This window comes from Rhamphochromis longiceps, linkage group LG10 (assembly GCF_057381845.1).
Source record: "Rhamphochromis longiceps isolate RC_006_pf linkage group LG10, R_longiceps_female_GT1.1, whole genome shotgun sequence".
NCBI lineage: Eukaryota > Metazoa > Chordata > Actinopteri > Cichliformes > Cichlidae > Rhamphochromis > Rhamphochromis longiceps.
Genome location: NC_140566.1, coordinates 29,886,488 through 29,905,926, shown reverse-complemented (window position 1 = coordinate 29,905,926; position 19,439 = coordinate 29,886,488). Strand labels below are relative to the sequence as shown.

Sequence of the window (19,439 nt, the reverse complement as noted above, 5' to 3'; positions counted from 1 at the left end):
AAGCTATCCTACTCGGGCAGAGTAGGTAACCTTTAAATCTGCTACTAATGGTGGGCTGTGAACTTTGTAAATAAATCCAAGTGTTTGTTCTCAGCTTTTCACAGCAGAACTGTGACATTAAGCACATTTGAATGTCAGATACTCAGAAGTGTTGAATAAGGTTTGTCTGAGTCTGAGCATTTAGAAACAAGAGTTCATTGGTTGGAGAGTATACTGACTGAGAGGCTGTGTGCTCAAGTCCTTTTTTAATCTGATGGGGACCATAATTTACAAAAAACTAGTGAGTGAAACTGTAAACTCATCAGGAAAGTGTTTACTGAGATGAAAGGGACTGAACGTTTATTTTTCCATTGATTTCAACATTAGGCCTCAGGTTCACGCAGGCCTAGAGACTGATAATGTAACAACCACCAGTTGCTAAAGAAAAGGCTTCCACAACAGGTTGCCGAGTGATTGCAGAAGGTTGGTGGCGGTCTCTCTAGGCCCAGTCATGCAGGCTTAGAGACCAGTGGGTGATGCCCTGCTAAACACTGGGTGCTCTGCAACCTGTTGGAAAATGGTTGCTGGAGATTGCAGGCAGTTGCTAGCCTGAAATTGATCTTAAAAAAAACCAAAAACCAAAAAAAAAAGAGAACTTCCTTGCGATTGCTTTGGTCGCTAGCAGATTGCCGTGGACGCAGTAGTTTGCATGGATTAACACCGGCTTATCTGCAAATAGTCGTCATTTAAACGTCATCATTTGCAACAAGTAGCAACCTCCAACAACTACTTGCCAACTGGTGTGGAAACACATTTTTACCTAGAGACCAAGTCGCCCCCTGCTGGCCATTATGAAGACTGCAGGTTGTTTTTTTTCCTTTGTAGATGTGGCAGCTAGTGCTAGCATTTATACAATTTTGGTCGTGTAGAACCAGCTGAAGTGATTTTTACTGACTGGTTTGGTGTTCTCCATGAACAACTGCAGCACCTTCATTTAGTTATTCTTGTTTTGTTTTTTTTACCCAATTACACATGAACCACAGGCCACTGATGGTTAGCCTCTGGTGCGCTGAAGTCCTTAGAGAGAAAGACCCCGACACTTAAAGGTGATTTAATTTAATTAGTAGCTTCAGAGACAACAGAATCCTCGTAGTGATGAATGAACCGTTTCTTTACGCTTTAGAAAAATCACTCATCGTGGGGACATGTCTGCGTGCCATCCATCCATCACACCTTCAAAAAGCCCGCGATAAATTAAAATCTTCAGATATACATCAAGGAAAGTCAAAAAAAGAAAAGAATACCAGGAACAAAGTGTGTGTTAAAAGCCATTACTTTGCAGTTTTAATTCTGTAATTTCCCTCATCACCTAAACATCCGTTTACCTGACATGACCTGGATTAACTAGTGTTTCTTCTTTTAATTTTTTTAAACATGTTGAGAAACACAAGTTTGAACGTGACTAATGTTTCTTCACTGTATTTCTGCAGCTTTTAAAAAAAAAAAAAAAAAGGTTTCTGTGAGACACTAAAGAGCAACAAACAGAGCAAAAACACAGCAGAGGGTGCTGAAGACATGAAGGGTATTGCTCGCATTTTGTTACGTTCCTTATTTTCTTATCCCAGTTAAATTATGTGCAAGTATTTTCCATCCTTCATCGTGCTGCTGTCACAGAGTTAAAAATGACCAGAAGAGGGTTGAAATGTCACAAAGAGAAAAAAAAAAAAAGCAAGAAAACTGGAGGAAAAAGGAAAAAAAAAAAACCCAAAACAAAACACGGAAAGCACAAGCAAGAGGAGAAAGGAAGCCATTATCAACCGCTTTGAGAACAGACGGAGGAAAATTTATGCATCCAATTATTTTCTATTTACCTGGAAAGAGAAGTCGCAGATGAAAAGTGCTTCAGAGGACGACAAACCTTTTTTTGGTCGAGCTAATACAGACAGTCGTATCTACAGTAGAAACGAGACAGACAGAACCCACAGGGAGAAGCACCTCCGCCCGCTCCCTCCGTCCACATTTAGTTATTTACATTTTATTTTTTTAGTAGTGTTCTTCTTCATTATTCTATCTGTGGTGTGTTCAGAGACTTCTAATGTACACAAAAGGCCATGAGCTCCTCATGCCACGTCTGTCCATGTCCCTCCAAACTCTTCCAAGGTGGTTATGGGGGAGGAGGAGGAGGAGGAGGAAGAAAAAGAGGAAGGGTCGGGTAATATGTTACTGGGTCGGTGAAATAGAAAGAAGGGGAAATGAAAGTGAAGGCAGTTGTCCTTCAGTGGTATCATGTGTCTGGAAGCTGATTGATGTCAGTCAAGTTGGTGTCATTGAGGATTACTTTGATTCGATCCAAGGAGTCCGCCTGTCGTATCCGCTCCAGCTGTACCTGAGGACACGGACAAACGGCGATTAATTCTCTGACACGGGAGGATTTCTCATACAGCACTTTAATGCTTTAATAATCAAATATCATCTGAAGGGAGTTCTCCACATAAAAAATGCAGAAAAGTTACTTTTTAAAAAAAAATTCCCCTCCCCATTTCTTTCTTCTTTCTAATTTTAGTACTTTTACATTTTGTTTTCTTCATTATATGTTATTTTTGTACAAGGTTTATTAGTCTTGTGACCCTTTATTCACATATATATGGTTCATGTGTCTATTTTATAAGGGTTAGTACCTTGCATAGCCTCTCAGATCTCAGAACATAAATTAATGCAATTCTGTGAAGGTCTTTGGCGTGGATCATTTATGAACAAGTAATCCCTTTGTGGTGGAGCTTGATGTATTTAGTTACATCCTTTTATTGGACAGGACAGAGGACGCAGCAGACAGGACAGAGGGGAGAGAGAAATGGTCTAAGGTAGACTTGCACTGAGGCCTACAGAAGTGCTGCAAGTTGTCATTTTTAAACATGAACAGCAGCTAATGTGAAATAATGTGTTTATTAAAGATTAAAAAACTCTATTTAAGCCTTTAAAATGTAACTGACAAATAAATCAAAAGAAGAGTAAAGTAGCTGGTGAGTGTATATTTGAGTAAACTCAATATTTTGTGTCTTTGAGTAAGTAATGTGTTGTCCAAAGTGTTACAAAGTCACCAGTTCTTCTATAGTTTGCTGTTAAATTGACAGTGACGTCACTAAAACATTTTTTTCCCCTCTTAGTTTTACCGAAACAAAAATATTTGCATTGTTAAAACTAACAGATGAAGACTGTGACTGAAGCTTGTGTTTTGTTTTTTTAAATAAAAATGATAAAAAAAAATGACTAAAACAGCTCGGTTGCTTGAGGGTTAAATATATAACACAGTGACTCTTTCCATTTCTTTGCATGTAATCTTAAAACCCGGTTAAAAGCAGCTGTGTCCCTTCTCCTTCATAATGCAAAGTCATTTTATGGTTTTACACTTTGGTCACCTCGGCCATCTAAAGCTTTGCCCTGCATGTGTTTTATTTATTTTGACTTTTAGTTTTTCCATCCCTCCTGTAGCGCCCTTAAACGTGCTTCTTTTAAATGTTGTGCTACTTTAATAACTCACTCAGCATCTGGCCTGGGACAACAGCTGGAAGGCAAGCATTTGGAATATTTACAGCGGTGTTACAGTTGTGATACTGCAGTGTCTTGTAGCGTGCAATAGACCGCTGGTTGCGACCACAGCTACAGTCACTGCTCCCTCAGTTGTGGCTGCACCGGCTCAAGCCTGCACCGCTGTGTTTAGAAAGATACGTCGAGCAGCTAACTCTCAAGCTCTGTGGCTGACCACAGCCGGGACTGACTGCAGATCTGATTGTGACTGCAGCCAGATGATGACAGCTGTCCCCGCCGCTGTGGCTGCTTTGTTTGTCATGACTCGGGCTGTGACACGCCGACTACATGCAGCATCAGAAGCTGTACTGAAGCTACTGCGCTCATGAGGTCCTGTGGTGTGTTTGTAATACATGTGCTACAGACAAACCACAGTTTACTCAGCAGAAACACACGTTCAGAATACCACAGATTCACACCAAGCTACATTTCAGGCAGGTAGTGTATAAACCCACCAACTGTACACATGAGGTAAAACACAGGAGGGGTCTGCAACAACCATGAAAACATTCCCCGTCATGACCTTTTGGGGGCTCTGAAGATTATCAGAATATTTGCTGGTAAAAAAAATTTGATGTAAATCGGGTAAACTTCTTAACTACAATATTTTCAAATAAAATCTAAACATCCTGCATTAAAATTAAAGACAGTATTCACTCTTTGTGATACATTTTCATAATGGTTTGGTATATTTACTGGCTTGTTGTGTTTTATTTCTGTGTTTTTGTTTTTAAGACAGTTTTTATTAATAAATGGACGCGTTCCATATATTTCTCCTCTGATTTTTACCTGTTATAGTCGACTGAGAAGCTTCCAATACATATACATAAAGTTGTGGTCAGAAGTTTACAGATGTTATTTATATGCACAAACAAAGAACCTGAAGTCAACAAATAAACTCAGAAATTTTTGGCTTCACGGTTCTTCTGTTTGGTTGAATGTAAGCTGAACAACTCTAACTGGCTCGTTGTTGACCTGGTGGAGGTTAAACAGACAGTCGCTGCTTACCTGAAGGGTCTGAGAAAGTTTCACAAAGTCCTTCTGAACCTGCTCGCTGACGTCCAGCTCGGTCTGCAGCCGCTGGGCTTTGTCTTTCTCGTCGAGGACTTGACTTTCAAGTGCACTCTACAAGGACATGCGCACACAGGTTCGTTCAGAAAAGCTACACAGTCTCAGTATTTAAAATAAAATCCTAAAGTGAAACAGAAACATCACAAAACATCTGCTGAATATTTTTACGGGTTCTTTATTTTATATCAAACAGACAGGGCCTCATAAAGCTGTCAGTAAACTGCTGTCGTGACACGAGGTTGGGATTTTACTGAAATATGAGCTGCTCGGTGGATCAGATGCTGCATAATCTGTCGGATCCTGATAAAGGTCAAGGTCAAGGTCAGATTTATTTATATAGCACATTTCCAACAGCCGATGCTGCACAAAGTGATAAACTGTATAAAATCCCACAACAGCCGGGTTAGATGACGATGATGATGTTACTGATCGAGTTAAAGTGACTTTTTGGACAGGGGTGGTTGTGGTGGATCAGCAGATAAATGTGCGTGCCAAACACGGACCTTTGCAGTGGTGAGCTCTTTGAGCTGCTGCTCCAGGCTGATCCTCAGGCCCTGGAGGCTCCTCAGTGTCTCAGTCTTCTCGGCCAAACTGCTCTCCAGCTACAAAAACGATGTAACGCAAATAATCAGTCGACAAATAAATGAGATGCAGAGATGTTGATAAAAGATCAAGGCAGATTCTATGAGCAGTGGTAAAATTAATAATACGGTTTAAAGGCTTTGTTCATGGATTTTTGCCCACTGTAAACGACATCTGACTATATCATATCAGCACTGCATTTTATTAAGTACGTAAACTTTATAGCTCTTTATCTCAAAAAAGTCCTACATGTGCAATAATTGCAATGACTGAACAAATGATAATTTCAATAAATGCAAAATAATGTGCCACCTACAGGACTTGAGTGTCTCAGTGGGAAAGTACAAAGACATTTGCTGGGTAGATTAGTGGCTTTATGTGTTGAGGCTTTTTTGGTCTCTTTAGGGCAGGGGTGGGGAACTCCAGGCCTCAAGGGCCGGTGTCCTGCAGGTTTTAGCTGTGTCCTTGATCCAACACAGCTGTCTTGAAGTTCTATAGAGGCCTGGTAATGAACTAATCATTTGATTCAGGTGTGTTGACTCAGGGTGAGATCTAAAACCTGCAGGACACTGGCCCTTGAGGCCTGGAGTTCCACACCCCTGCTTTAGGGGATTCCTATTGGCCTAACATTGGTAGAAAAGAGCTGCTGTGCAGATTTTTTGATTTAAACATGACCGTGCCTGGAGAAAAAAGCCTTTTTTCTTTTCTTTTTAAGAGAGTGCTTCTTTGATGTTTGAAAATATGTGTTTCGCTTGGAAAGAGCAACTCAAACAACAGTTCAAACAACAATTCCTGGAAGCAATCTTATTACAGGAAGCGCTCCTTCTTAAAAAACGGACCCAAAACAAATATTTATCTTCCGTCTGTGTGTGTTATTTCTCAGCTAAGTTTGTTTTGTCTCACGGGGAAAACAACACCAGTTTGCTGCTAACCTCTCTTTGTTGTGTCACCCCATTTGCAAGATTATAGACCAGGGGTGGGCAACTCCAGGCCTCTAGGGCCGGTGTCCCTGCAGGTTTTAGATGTCTCCTTGAACCAACACAGCTGATTTAAATGGCTAAATTAGCTCCTCAACATGTCCTGAAGTTCTCCAGAGGCCTGGTAACGAACTAATCATGTGATTCAGGTGTGTTGACCCAAGGTGAGATCTAAAACCTGCAGGAAACCGGCCCTCGAGGCCTGGAATTGCCCACCCCTGTTATAGACCATATCTGCAGGGTTTCCCCCCTGTGTACGATCTGAGTGGACTAATCGGTCAAAGCCGATTCTCACCATCTGGAAATCTTTTGAAATATGAATTACTGTAAAGTATTTTCTTTTGATATACAGCGATGTCCAAAAGTCTTGAGCCACCCCTTATTTCTTTATAGTTTGCTGGGAAAATGAGAAATAGGTGCAAACATACCATGTAAATACAGTAAATACAGTACATAAGGGACATTCTAACTTTCTGATAGCTTCAAAGTCAATACTTGGTGCGACCACCATTATTCTTCAACATAGCTTCAACTCTCTTAATTTCTGTAACTAGTCTTCGGGTGTCTTTCTTTAGGCTTCTTGAAGGACATTTAAAGCTGTTCTTCGAATGTTGTCTTCCTTTTTTTCTATGCAAGATCCTCCATCTTTTTTTTAGACTGGCCACAGAAACTTACTGCATATAAAACCTCATCACTGATTCTTAGTCCAGTTCTTTTGTCATTTAGTATTCCTCTGTCTCAAATGCATCTCAGGTCCTGTGTTAAGGTCTTTGCTGGATTTGGATATGACTTTCAGATATAAGACATGCTGTGGAGGTTGTTTTTTTTGGCCTGTCACTTCCTCTCTTGTGCTCCATTTGTCCACTTTCCTTAAATATTTTAAAGTACACACTGCAGACAATCCTGAGATATGCCAAGTTTACAAAAAGTACCATTTTATGCCTGTCAAACTGTTATCTTTGGCATTTTTCAAAGAAAATATGAAATGGAAACAAATTTGTGAAAAGCTCCTTGCAACAAAAGGCTTGAAGACAGAGTAAAACTGGATCTCTGTGAAGTTGTCTGTACACACAACACTCATTCATCCGTTGATTTAGTTTTAATTAAATTTTTTATACTTTTTTGATTTGATTTTTTAATTAATCAAATCATTCCTTTGAAAATGATCAGGTGCAAAGACAGGACAAAAAGTGGGTGAAAAAGCAGCTAATATCCAACAAAAATTTTGAAAAACCTTCAGAAAGCCCAAAAAACGATTGTGCAAAATCCCTTGAAAAATAATTCAATGGAAGTCTCCATGGAAGCAAAATACAAAGAAACGAGAAAGAAGAAGAAAAGGGAAAGACCATCTCTCAACCATATCTCAATCTTGAGTGACAAGATGCAAAAAATTCAGCTAACGTTTGCTCAGATTGGTTAACTGCAGTAAACTAAGGCATTAATTTTAATCCCACGAGTCCACAGAGTGAAGCAGATTTCCTCAGTCTGCACGCCACGCTGCAGAATCCGAGTTATCTACAGAATCTGAAGACAACGTTCATCTCTGCTAATCCTTCTTGGTCACAGCACCCAGGCTGAATGACTTCATAGTGTAAAACCCCTAAATACCTATTTTATACCTTTCTATTTTTTAAAACGTACTTGTTTATACAACAGTGACGATACACAGTTACATTGCTGCAGTTAAACAAAATGCAACTGATACTAGAAGTCCTATGTACTTTGCAACAGCTAATTTGCAACCTTGACCTTGGTTAGGGTTAGAAGACCTTAACAACAAAAACAATGACAGCAATAATAATAAATAATAACAGTAACAGCAACGACTATAAATAAATAGAGACATTTAAGAAAAAACATTAAGAATGACAAAAAAGCCATTTCAGGGATCACAGATTTGCTTTTCTTTAAGTCATAATTTTGCTTTTGCATTAAAAATGTTAAAATCAGTTAATATTTTTTATTTAAAAGAAGACTGACCAAATGTTTCTTTACATTTTGGTGACGAGGTTTAACTTACAATCCTCATTAATAGCTCCCCTTGTGTTTACTTCCTGTTTGAGATACTCAAACAGGAAGGTCAGTTAAAAGAGAGTTTCTCACAGTTTTTTCACTACACAAGTTACTCCAGTAAAACTGGAAATAACGTTGAGTTTGGTGAGTATGAGTCAAACAGCGAGGAGGCTGGTGCCCCCTTCTATATCATAGTCATTTGATCCAAGTATTGATCAGTGCAGATTTATTTATCAGGATGAGGAGAATGACCTTCTCTGTCCACACACAGGTTAGATTAAAAGAGTTGCAGGTACATGAAAAAATAAAAACCTGTGCATTTCTCCCACATCTACATTAGTATTTTGATTTTTAGCATTATTTGAAGCACATTATCCAAATCTTTTTCCTTCACTGCATGACAATTTCACAGAAGACGTACCTGTTCCTTCTCCGCTTTTATTCGCTCCAGCTCCGTCTTCAAACTGGAGAAAGACGCTGTGGGAAGAAGACATCATTAGAGGATCACACGGCGCTCATCTGAATCTCAAAGCCCGGATATTCTCTCAGGAATTATTACGAGATCCCCTGAAAGTTATGAATAATGCAACAAAGCTGCTTTGCCCGGAGCTGCTGTGTGTGTTGAGCTCAAACGAGCGCACAACTAAAAGAAACAAACAGCACAAGCATGAAACACTCCAGCTGTTAATGACTACACTGACTCACTGGCCACTGACAACAGAACCGGCACCAAAAATCATCCATCAAGTGGAAGCACTTGTGTTTAAATAGAGATAAACCTCCTGGTACGTTGTAAAGAGTGTGTACTTTCTTCAGTCAAAATCTCCCAGAGAGAGAAGTCTAAAGCAGCGCAATGCAAACAGTTCGGTTTTACAACTAAAACAGGACATTTAGTTTTATCAGTCATCAGAAAATGAATTAACGACGAGCCCTTTCATAATGTGTACATGAACCAGCTGTTAATGCAAACAAAATAACATGAATATTACTGGGTCTCTTGCTCTAAAGCATTAAATCAGATGTTAAATATCTCCTTAACCTCTGAACTTAAGCATGACAAGGGATAAAGGATCCGTTAAAACACACTTGGGGGGAAAAAGCAGCTGTCATATAAATGTACCGTATTTTTCGGACCATAAGGTGCACCAGATTATAAGGCACATTAAGCGAAACAACAGTCAGATAAGTCAAACTTTACTCAACTTATGATTGTTTTTTTTAAATGTGCTTATCATTCCTGCACCGTTTCCTTCATCTATGAAAGATATTCTAAAGCCGTGACTTTATACACTCTTTATGTTTATGGAGTTTGTGCAGACAGCTCTACCAGATATTTATCCTGTAGTTGGCTGGTTTAAAAGGGAGGTATTCCCTGAAACTGCATACAGAGTAAAGTATTACGAAATTAAATCAAATGAAAGGAAAAGCAGCAGGTTTGTCCACAGCCTGTCACAGCACATACCTCATGATAACTCTCCTCTTTGCTCAAGGTCTGTTAGTTATGACTCACTGCAAATCATCACAATGCTATGGCTGCAAGTAGAAATCCCGTTCATGATAACATGTATAACTTCTAATGCGTTATCTTGTAAAATGAAAGATATAGCAACACAAGGTGTTTACATTCCCTAGTGCAACAACAAAACAAGCACAGACACATCTGAGAGGGAGAAGAGCCCCTCAGCTCCCAACGGTGACTCCCAAAAAGAGCTGCTTTATCTCTGTGAACGTTTTTTGTAAGAAGAAAATGGTTTCTCTTGAAAGGTGGAAACACAACAAACCTGTCTCACCACTTCAGCCCTAGTGGGAGTCGTCCCTTGAGAGGGTCGTTGATTTATCATGTGCCTCATCACATGAGCCAAGGTGTGGGAAAAACAGGGAGTGGGGCATTATCAGCAGAGGTTTCGGGTGAAACCATTGTGAGATCTCGCCTCACCCTGTTATGTGACTTGTTGAGATCAACTGACACAAGATGTGAGTGGGCGTTAAGTGTAACCAAGGTAACATCCGACCCCACTTTCTGAAATCCATTTATTGTGGCGGGAATGAACTTTGCATAACTTCCGGGTCAATCTGCTGCATCTTCCCTGCGTCACCGCTGCTGCAGTCTCTGTGGTTGGCGTGCTTGTCAGAAGTTGACTAATTACTGACGCCATATTGCTTGACAGTGTGAAATAACCCGGCTGATTCATTCAGCGTTGTGCCTCCACTTGATGGCGAATCGGTTACTTTGTTTGTTTATTATAATAATGAAAATGCGGAGCCGCAGTCGCGCAGTCGAAACACCGGTAAACTAACACTAGGCCAGTGAAGCTCAAGTTTAATTACTGGTTTTATTTATTGAATACCTGTTGTTTTTGGTTTTTCACTATGGGCGAATGTTAAATGAACATTTCCAGAGTTGAGTCATCGATTTGATTTTTGTCCATTTTGGATGTTTTTTGTTACTTTTTTAATTGAATGCCAAAACAGCCTATGGGACTTTTGAATTGACTTAAATTCCTTCTAGATTATTGAACTTGTTGCACAACACTTGAAGGTTAGACATCCTAGTTTCAGTAAACTAGGCGGTGCGCAAGGTCAACACACAGCAAGGTACATTTTTGAAATAGCTTAACAAAACAGATAAGGCCTCAGTCACACAGGCCTGCAGACCTGTCAGCAACCATCTACCAACCATAAATCACAAGGGAAAAATTAGTATCCTCAGACCAGTTGCAAGTGGTTGCAGGAGGTTGTTGGCAGTTGCTATAGGACGTGCACGGTGGACGTGCACGGTGCTCCACCAAAAACCTCCTTGCAAATGCTTTGGTTGTGGTGACAAGGAGTTTGCATAGAATGAAATGCAGACTTGTCTGCAAACCTTTGCAAACTACTTGTCAAGCGGTGGTGAAATTGTGAGAAGTGTGACGCAAACCTTAAGCAGAGAGTATTTGCCTTCAAAATAAAAGCTGCATCTTCTTAAATGTTTTGTTTGGTCAGGCACAAATTTTACGTGAAGGTGGATGTTTTCCGTTTTAGGTTTTTTTGGTACACCACCCAGCACAATCACCAACCTATATCAACCACTTGCCAACCAGTCGGGGGACTGGAGGTTGCTACAAAGAGGCTAACTGGTCTCTAGGCCTGTGAAAACTACATTAAAAACATGTGAGGGGAAAGCATCATGTTAAATGCTGACTGCATCATTAGTCTGCCAACTAAGTCATCAACGCACACACATGCAGGCAGCTAAAGTGAGCTTGTTCAAACTGCTGATCATACCTTCCAGGATGTCTGAATGACAAATGGGGAAAAACAAAAAGCAGAAACGAAAGATCGTTTAAAAAGGTAGCAGTTAAAACACAAATACACACCCTATAGCTGATCAATGATTTAAACACAAGTTGATCGTTCAGAGTCTCACCTATTTCCTCCTTACATCCCTCGATCTCCAGCTGTAGAGTGTCCTCCAGGTTCTCCTTCAGGCACTGCTCCGCCTGGATCTGCTCCTTCAGAAATAAGATCTCAGCCTTCAGCTTCTCCTCCATGTGATCGGCCGACGTCCGTAACGCCACCATGTCCTCACGCAACCGCAGCACCAGGCCCTGGAGCTCCTGAAGAAGAATCAACGAATAACTTTACAACCACCAATGTTGACATCCCCGTCACCTCCGTCGTATACACAACATTTTCTTCTGATGTGATGCGACTGTTCTGCAGGAAATGATCAGAAAACCTTAAATATCCAGGGTACCAGTACGTACTTCCATTCATGTCACAGACATTAAATTAGTGCAGTTTGCTGTTAAAAATATAATATATATATACACTCTGCAATATTGATTCGGCCTTTATATTAAATATGGCTATCGTCTGTATAAATTAAGTTACGAGAGCTTAAAATGCTGGAAAAAATAAAATTTCAGTCACTCTTATGTACGTAAAACATGATATATGTAGGATGAAGGAAACCAACTGCATGGCTTTGCTTAAACTAAAGTTATTGTGTATAAAAAGTGGGCCAATTCTGATTGGGTTAGATGGGAACTTGTTTTTATATTTGGTTGATTTTATATGGAGTTACTCAGTAGTAGCCAGACAGAGGCATACTCTCCAGGGGGCCAATTTGTAACCCGAACACTGTATTTCTACCATACTTTGCTGAGTTATTGTGTTTGAAAGGACTCTATTTCACCATGACAAGTTTTATAAACCTCTTTTGGAGTACTATAAACTGCTGTGGCCTGTTTTGGTTTCTGAGAAATTACTGAACTTCTTGGATCATATTTCTCATTTGACAGGTACCCGAAACAACACCTGTAGAACACAAATTTATCCAAGCACACACGAATGATTAAAACAGATACCTGTACATGGTCATAAGCCATCGCTTGACGTCTAAGACTGTTTACATTTGCAAGTTATGTGACAGCTGGGAGAGAGAACGGGCAGTTAAATGACTCAGAGCAGCGGTCTAGACGTCCAGCTGTCAAAAAAGGAGACTCAGCTGATGTGGCGCTGATGGGGTATGCGCTCAAAAACCACTCAGTTATTGGGTCACTCCTCCCAGCCCCCCTCCGTTAATGGTTTTTGACTGGATGGTGCTACAGATGTTTCTGATTGTCGAGGTTTTTTACGAGATAAGACACGTTTATATTTAAACGATGCGACTGAATCCAACTAGTAGTTAGTGCAAATTAACGATTGCAGTAATGGATATCCACGAGGCTTTTGAATGCATAAATCTGCCTCTGCTCGCATCATGATGAATGCTTAGAAGCACATTTAGAAGTGGAAAACCACTGAATGAATTGCCCATCACATTAACACGATTTCTGGTATCCAACAGTAGCTGAAAAAGAATGCACATCTACTATAACTGGAGGAGTTCTGGCTCTCACAAAGCAGATTTAAACGATTACGTTTTAACCACCAACATGTTGCGAATGTCACAAGATCATCAGCCTCCGCTAAAACATGAGTCCGCTCTCTTTTGTAATGCTGAAGAGTAACTCAGCGTGAGGCTGAGAGTAACAGTGTGGGAGGAGATGTGTGTTTGAGGCGGGAGGGCAGCCCACGGACGTATAATAGATTTATGTGTGCAGCAGACTTTTTTCCCACCTCATCAGATCAGCTCAAAGTAAGCAGCACTGCTGTTAATCACCGAATGTGAGCTGGTGGAGCCACAGAGGTGTTACCACTGAAGCAATTAGCCGAGCCCTTCACTGCAGGGATCAGTCTGTGTCACTTTTATCGCTGTCTGTGGCGTGAGAGCGGACAGAGCTGCTCACGCTGCGACAGCTTTTAAATGAACAGTTGACTCTACTGACCGAGAGCAGCAGGCTGTGAAGGTGCTTTTATATTTAAACCCTGCATCATCTGTATTCTTTACCAGCTCAGGCTGGGTGGAGATGATTTACTTAAAAGTTGGAGAAACCCGGCGTAAATGTGGAGGAACTTTATACAAGGAAAATGCTTGTATAAAGACAGACTTGTCTTCTTAAAACCTGGCACAAAGTTTAGATTTGAACATCAAGCAGCATCATCCAACCTGCTGATGTATTAAGAAGCATCGTCCACTAAAAGCACTTAACAGAAAGGCTTGCATATGGGGCTATCGAAGACAGGCTCAGATTTTTACAAGGTGATTTTTTGGAGGGGATTGTTTTAATTATTTAGTCTTTTGGTTTAATAAGTGCAGTCGAACTAACATTCACCGAGCTATCTGGACTCTTCAGATTTCAACCCAATACTTTTCCTTGCACAGAAACTGTCTTCAGCAAACCAGCAGCGAATGGGAGCAGGTGATAAGGTTGTTCCATCTAAGCACAAGTGCAAACTTCCCTCATCCCGGCCTCCTCTTCTAATCCTCTAGCAAATCCTGGGTTGTCCTCCAGGGTCCTCTCCCAGTAGGACATGCCCGAAACACCTCACGATGAGGCATCCAGGCATCCGGCGCTATTCCCTCTTGAATGCCCGGCTCCTCACCTCATCTCTAAGGAAGAGTTCAGCCACCCTTCAAACTAAACTCATTTCCCCTGCCCCTGCATTTTTCAGTCATCACCCAGAGCTCATGATGGTAGGTGATGGTAGTGATCTCGTTTTAGGAGCCAGAGAAATACTGTTTGTTTGTTTGTTTTTTTACTTAAAGTCTATCCAAGTGTAAAGAACTGCATAAAAGCTATAACCATGAATAATTTCAGAGTAAACAAAACTACAAATCTAGACTTTAAACTGGTCTTTGGACGCCTCCTTTCAGACACATTTCAATAAGTACCACTGAAGTGTTATGGATGGTGCTGAGGCTGCACGTACTTGAACAGTAGTGGGCATTTGGAAGTCTTCTTGCTGCTGCAGTTCTAAATGCAGCCTGTGCTTCCCCTGCAGACTCTCGTTATCTCTCTGTAGTCGACTTAGCTCATCTGCCACCTGCTCCCTGGACTTCAGCAGCACCGCCTGAAACAAACAAGCACAAAGAATAAATCCTCTCGTCATGTGTCACTTTTTTTTTTTTTATGGCGCCTCCTGCCATATGAAACCATCAGCCCGTGAACATATGTGAAGAGTGACTCACAGGCCAGTGTCTGCTTTTAGAGCCACCTCCACCTAAATCTCCCTGCAGAGCTAATATTCAGCTAGGTGTAGCTCTATAAATTAATTTATGACGCTACGACTTCTGCACATCAAAGCCACCAGAAGCAAAGGGGATGCCTCTCATCAGTCGAAGACAAGACTGTTTGCAAAGTCTTTCAAGTTACTTTGATGCCTGTGCTGATGCAGCTTGCAGAGGCACATTCATTATTGAGAATGCTTCTGTTTCAGGTGCTTCCTGCTTTTCCTTTTGGACAATAAGCTCGGAGAAGAAATGTACCTTGCTTAGAAATGCACTTCACATATTGACACAGAGATTTTTTGCAAAACCTCTGTACAGGAGCTGATATGTAGATTCGGACAGATGTATTTAAATTTCCTTTATAGAAGACTAAATAACTGCATCTCAACTGCAAATACGGAGGTAGGGACGACAACTGATGTTGCATGTTTATTCAAATTTACTTACAAAAAAAAAAAAAAAAAGCAATATGGGAAAACATCGGGCTGATTTAATGACTTTTCAGGGTTTCCACTTGTGAATATAATGCTCCAATATGTGGATCGGATATGAGTCTGATCCCGACCTAGAAATCATTGACCATGGGCTAACAGAGCAGAGAGCTAACAACAACTAGACATCAGTGTGGAGATATTTTACACCTGCTACACTTTTTCTTTGTATGTTTTTTTTAATTAACTGCAAACTGTGGTCAAAGTGAATCAACGTGAGTGACAGGCTCGGATGAGACAATGCTTTCTCTCACACTCTCATCACGTTCATGTAACACTTGCAGGAAGCTTTTAGAGCGCTGACAGTAACATAACATGCTGTCAGCACCTCGCACAATATTTCACTTTACTTTCTTGTGTCTCTTGTCATCTCCGCTCCACACACGGTGCATTGATAAGGGCAACGAAAGAAGAAACTAACAAGACTGTAATTAACATCCGGATTCAGTTCATTAAAAGATATTATACTAAGAAATACGCACTGATTCAATTTTATCTGCTGACATGGACTCAGTCAGTCTTAATGTTTAAAGCGACACCAGTCTGAGACTCAGCAATTCTTCATAAAATAAAATCAACCATAAATACATCAAATAATGTAAATTTATTGAGTTGGCTTTTATTAGAGAGAATAAAGTGCAGTAATAAATGACAACGGGCCCAGGATCCATCATAATTCACTGGTTATTGTAAGGTGGGAAATGCAGAGAGACAGTGGTAAGGCTTTTTGTCACTGGTTGGCTGTATTGTCAACAATTAATTCTATCTTGAGCACAGTTTGGGTGATCATTTGTGCCAAGGTCTCTAAAATCTGATTGATGCTGTAGGAGGAGCAGCGATTCTTGTGAACTGTGGAGGGTCAGATGGATGCTTTGCCACAGTACAAGCTCATTGCGCTCGTTATGCTTTGCAAGTGCTAATTTCACCGGGATTCTACACACTGCTGTTATTTACAGTCACACCAGCGTCTCAGTGTCCTGCACATCCTCACACACACACGCCGGCACGTGGAGCTGACAGAGAGAGCAGAAAATAAATCATGTCAATCAAGACAACGACAACATGTTTGTTACCTAAGTGTCGTAAAAGGTTCCCAGCAAGCAATACACAGAACCAATGTAACCAGAAAGGAAAAAGCGTAATTGTTTTCAGTCTTGTGAGTTCACTGTGACCACAGTTTGCAGTAAAGTAAAAAAAATGCTGCAAATACACAAATAAAAGCTGCTGGTGCAGCGGATGTGAAATACCACCAAACTGTTGCTGCTTGCGGCAGATTGTCACCTATATCTGATCCAACCTTTTGGATGTCACGTTGGACAAATATCCAGTAAAAGCCTGCTCAATTGTGACCAATTAACACCTTGAATACATAATATTCATGTGCTGACATTTCTTAATCATTCAAGATTAAAATGGTTATTAAATAAGCCATTGGGTAGTTAACTGGTTAGTTTAACTGATAAATGTTGTGCTGTACTTCAAAAACACTAAAACTTTTAATATTTTTGTGTTTTTGACTGTTTTAAATCAAATATTTTGGAGCTTAGCACTGTTTTTGATTGGACAAATATTGGGTCTTCTTAGGATTCAGTGCTGACTTAACACTCTTTAATTTTACTTAGTAATGCAAATAACATTTTCTTCAGCTGTGCACTTTTGCTGCAGACAGGAGCAACTTTTTGACACTGAAGCAAAATATTCTTTAGCCACAAGCTCTGTCACATCAGCAAATATTTGTAGTGTGGGAGGAACAGTGAAGTTACTTCTGTAGAGGCAGAAAAATGCAAATCCAATCATTAGCAATTCAGTCTGGCAACACGTCGAATAAGTGACCGAGAGTCTGTTATCTGAGCATTTATTTAAATATGTGCAGACTTGCCAGAGCTGATATTAAGATCCAGACACAGCTGGCAGGAACAGGCGATACATAGCTCACAAATGAATATGCTGCTCACCATCTGTTCCTGTGTGTTCCTCTTAGCGTCACTGAAGGCTTGCTGTAGTGTGCTGAGCAGTGTTTCTGATTCCTGGACTCTCTGCATGAGGCCAGATACCTACAACACAAATGCACAAAAAAACAACAACCCATCAATAAGACAAAAGCAAGCAGGCCACAGTTACACAGACATGCAATAGTTCTGCATAGGGCACAAATTACTTGAAATAGTGAGATCATAGGTTCAGGAACTAGTACACTAGTTCGAGCCAGCTGTGGGCAGTGCTGCACTAAATTAACTTCTGGTTTTAGAAGTGACAAAATGCATTCACACACTTTATTTTTCTTTTTTTAAGTTGGTGGTCAATGTGACACGTTCTGCAACAAGAAAATAATGAGGTTCATGTAGGGGCAACACAGAAGCAACATGCCGCTCTCAGGTACGCTGCAGGATGGCTGCACAAATGCAATCAGATCTCAAAGAACATAGAAAAAAAAGTATATTTCTCCAGTACTTTCTGCAAGAGAACTGCCTTCCCTACAAACTGCATTTTTTTAGAAGTAAACCCAATAAAACACCTTCATACTGAAGGCAGACAGTGCATTTTCATGACTCTCTGAAAAGTGCATATGAGTGTGCAGAGAGCATGACTGCACAGTTTGTTGAACTGATTTGCTGGAGGCCTGAGCTGCACCCTGGGGTGTGCAGAGCAGCAGCGTTAGATAAGAAAGAATCCGTTATCACACATCATCTGTGGGCAAGTTAGCAACAACAGTGTGTTCGAGGATATTAACAATGAAGGGCGATCACATCCGCTCCACTCGACACTTAAAAGCTTCCCTTTTCTCATTTGGGCAGAGACAGTTAAGTAATGAAGCAGATTCTGGGAAAGCTTTTCTACATTACCGCTCTCATGTTTTCTTAAAGTGCGAAAATATTTGTCTGAACCAGTGACATCTAGTGATGTGTAAACGTTTTGGACATACTGGATGCTTCATTTCTACAGAGCCTAACTGGTAACACGGGTGGAAAATCTAAGTGTAGAAATTAGTTCAGTCAACGTGTTTGTGAGGCCACAATATGCAGAATATCTGCAGGGCTGTTATTACTCATTAAGCAGGGATGAAAGTTGGAAAACGTGCCGTTCACAGTGACGCTGCAGTTTTAAGTAAACAAAGGAAATGCACTCGATATAACAAGTGTTAAGCCATATCTATCACTTATTTAATTCAAATGTGTGCGAACGCCTCTTTAGATGCATGCAGACATATTTCGATGCAGAGGCTACCCAATCATGTGATCAGTGATGATTCTCAGGCAGAATAGGGAAAAGGATGAGTTGCTGCTTTAACTGGAGGAGTTTAAGTATCTCCCAGGGTGTTCCTCACAAGTGAGGGAGGGATGGAGCAGGTAAGCAGCAGACTGATGGGTGTAGCATTGATGAAGATGTGTTGTGGTGAAGAGAGAGCAGAATAAAGGCGAAGATGTCAGTTGATTCAGTTACACCTGTAGCCACAAGCAATGGATACTGAAGGAATCAGATAGTGGATAAGATTCCTCTTACAGGTGGCTGGGCTCTCGCTTACTGAGAGGGGCAAAAAAAGGCCAGTAACCACTGGGTAATTAATATATAATGCAACAGCACAAGCATAAACGCCGGTTACAATGTCGGCCGCTTATGTTGGTTACATCGTAGGCTCTACAAAGACAACCCAGAGTTTGTTTAATATACAGCACCATGAGGCGACTATTCGCAGAAAAAATTAGTGACTGACCGACTGAGGTGTTCCTCAGGGCTCAATAGAGTCATACCAAAAATTTCCCCTATAATTGTAATGTCTGTTAAATTACCCAAGAAAATTATACAGAGAGCAATAAGTGTTAAGAGATGTAACTGCCAGCTCTGCAAACCACCTGTAAACCACCACCTCAGTGTTGTAAAATCAAAGATGCAGTTGTGGTTCTTCTCGTCATCGCACTCACAGTCAGTATGGGTGCCCTGGATTGAGCAGGTGCACGGTGCTAAACTGTTAAAAACTGTGTTTCACCGTTTCATTGCCGGTTATTTCTCCTCCCGCTGTGGCAAGTCATCTAAACATCAAAGCAGTGCTGAGGCAAAGCTGCACCACCTGCACACAGATGGTGCCCATTTTATCACACAGGATGCCAGCACCTTCACATGTATCAACACACTACTGTTCGGAAGTAC

General features: G+C 40.8%; 1 protein-coding gene across 1 annotated transcript in view; it reads right to left on the bottom strand.

Annotated features, from left to right (window-relative positions):
* Positions 1-582: 582 nt before the first annotated feature.
* rabep1 (rabaptin, RAB GTPase binding effector protein 1) overlaps positions 583-19,439 on the bottom strand; it is a 43,640-nt gene continuing 24,783 nt past the window's right edge. Inside the window, exons 12-18 of the mRNA XM_085421267.1 lie at positions 17,249-17,347; positions 14,505-14,645; positions 11,614-11,803; positions 8,629-8,684; positions 5,139-5,237; positions 4,573-4,689; positions 583-2,365 (exon numbers count right to left, since the gene is read on the bottom strand). Of these exons, the coding sequence (XP_085277393.1) occupies positions 2,264-2,365; positions 4,573-4,689; positions 5,139-5,237; positions 8,629-8,684; positions 11,614-11,803; positions 14,505-14,645; positions 17,249-17,347 (804 nt within the window). The 3' untranslated portion in view covers positions 583-2,263. The remainder of the gene's footprint in view (positions 2,366-4,572; positions 4,690-5,138; positions 5,238-8,628; positions 8,685-11,613; positions 11,804-14,504; positions 14,646-17,248; positions 17,348-19,439) is intronic.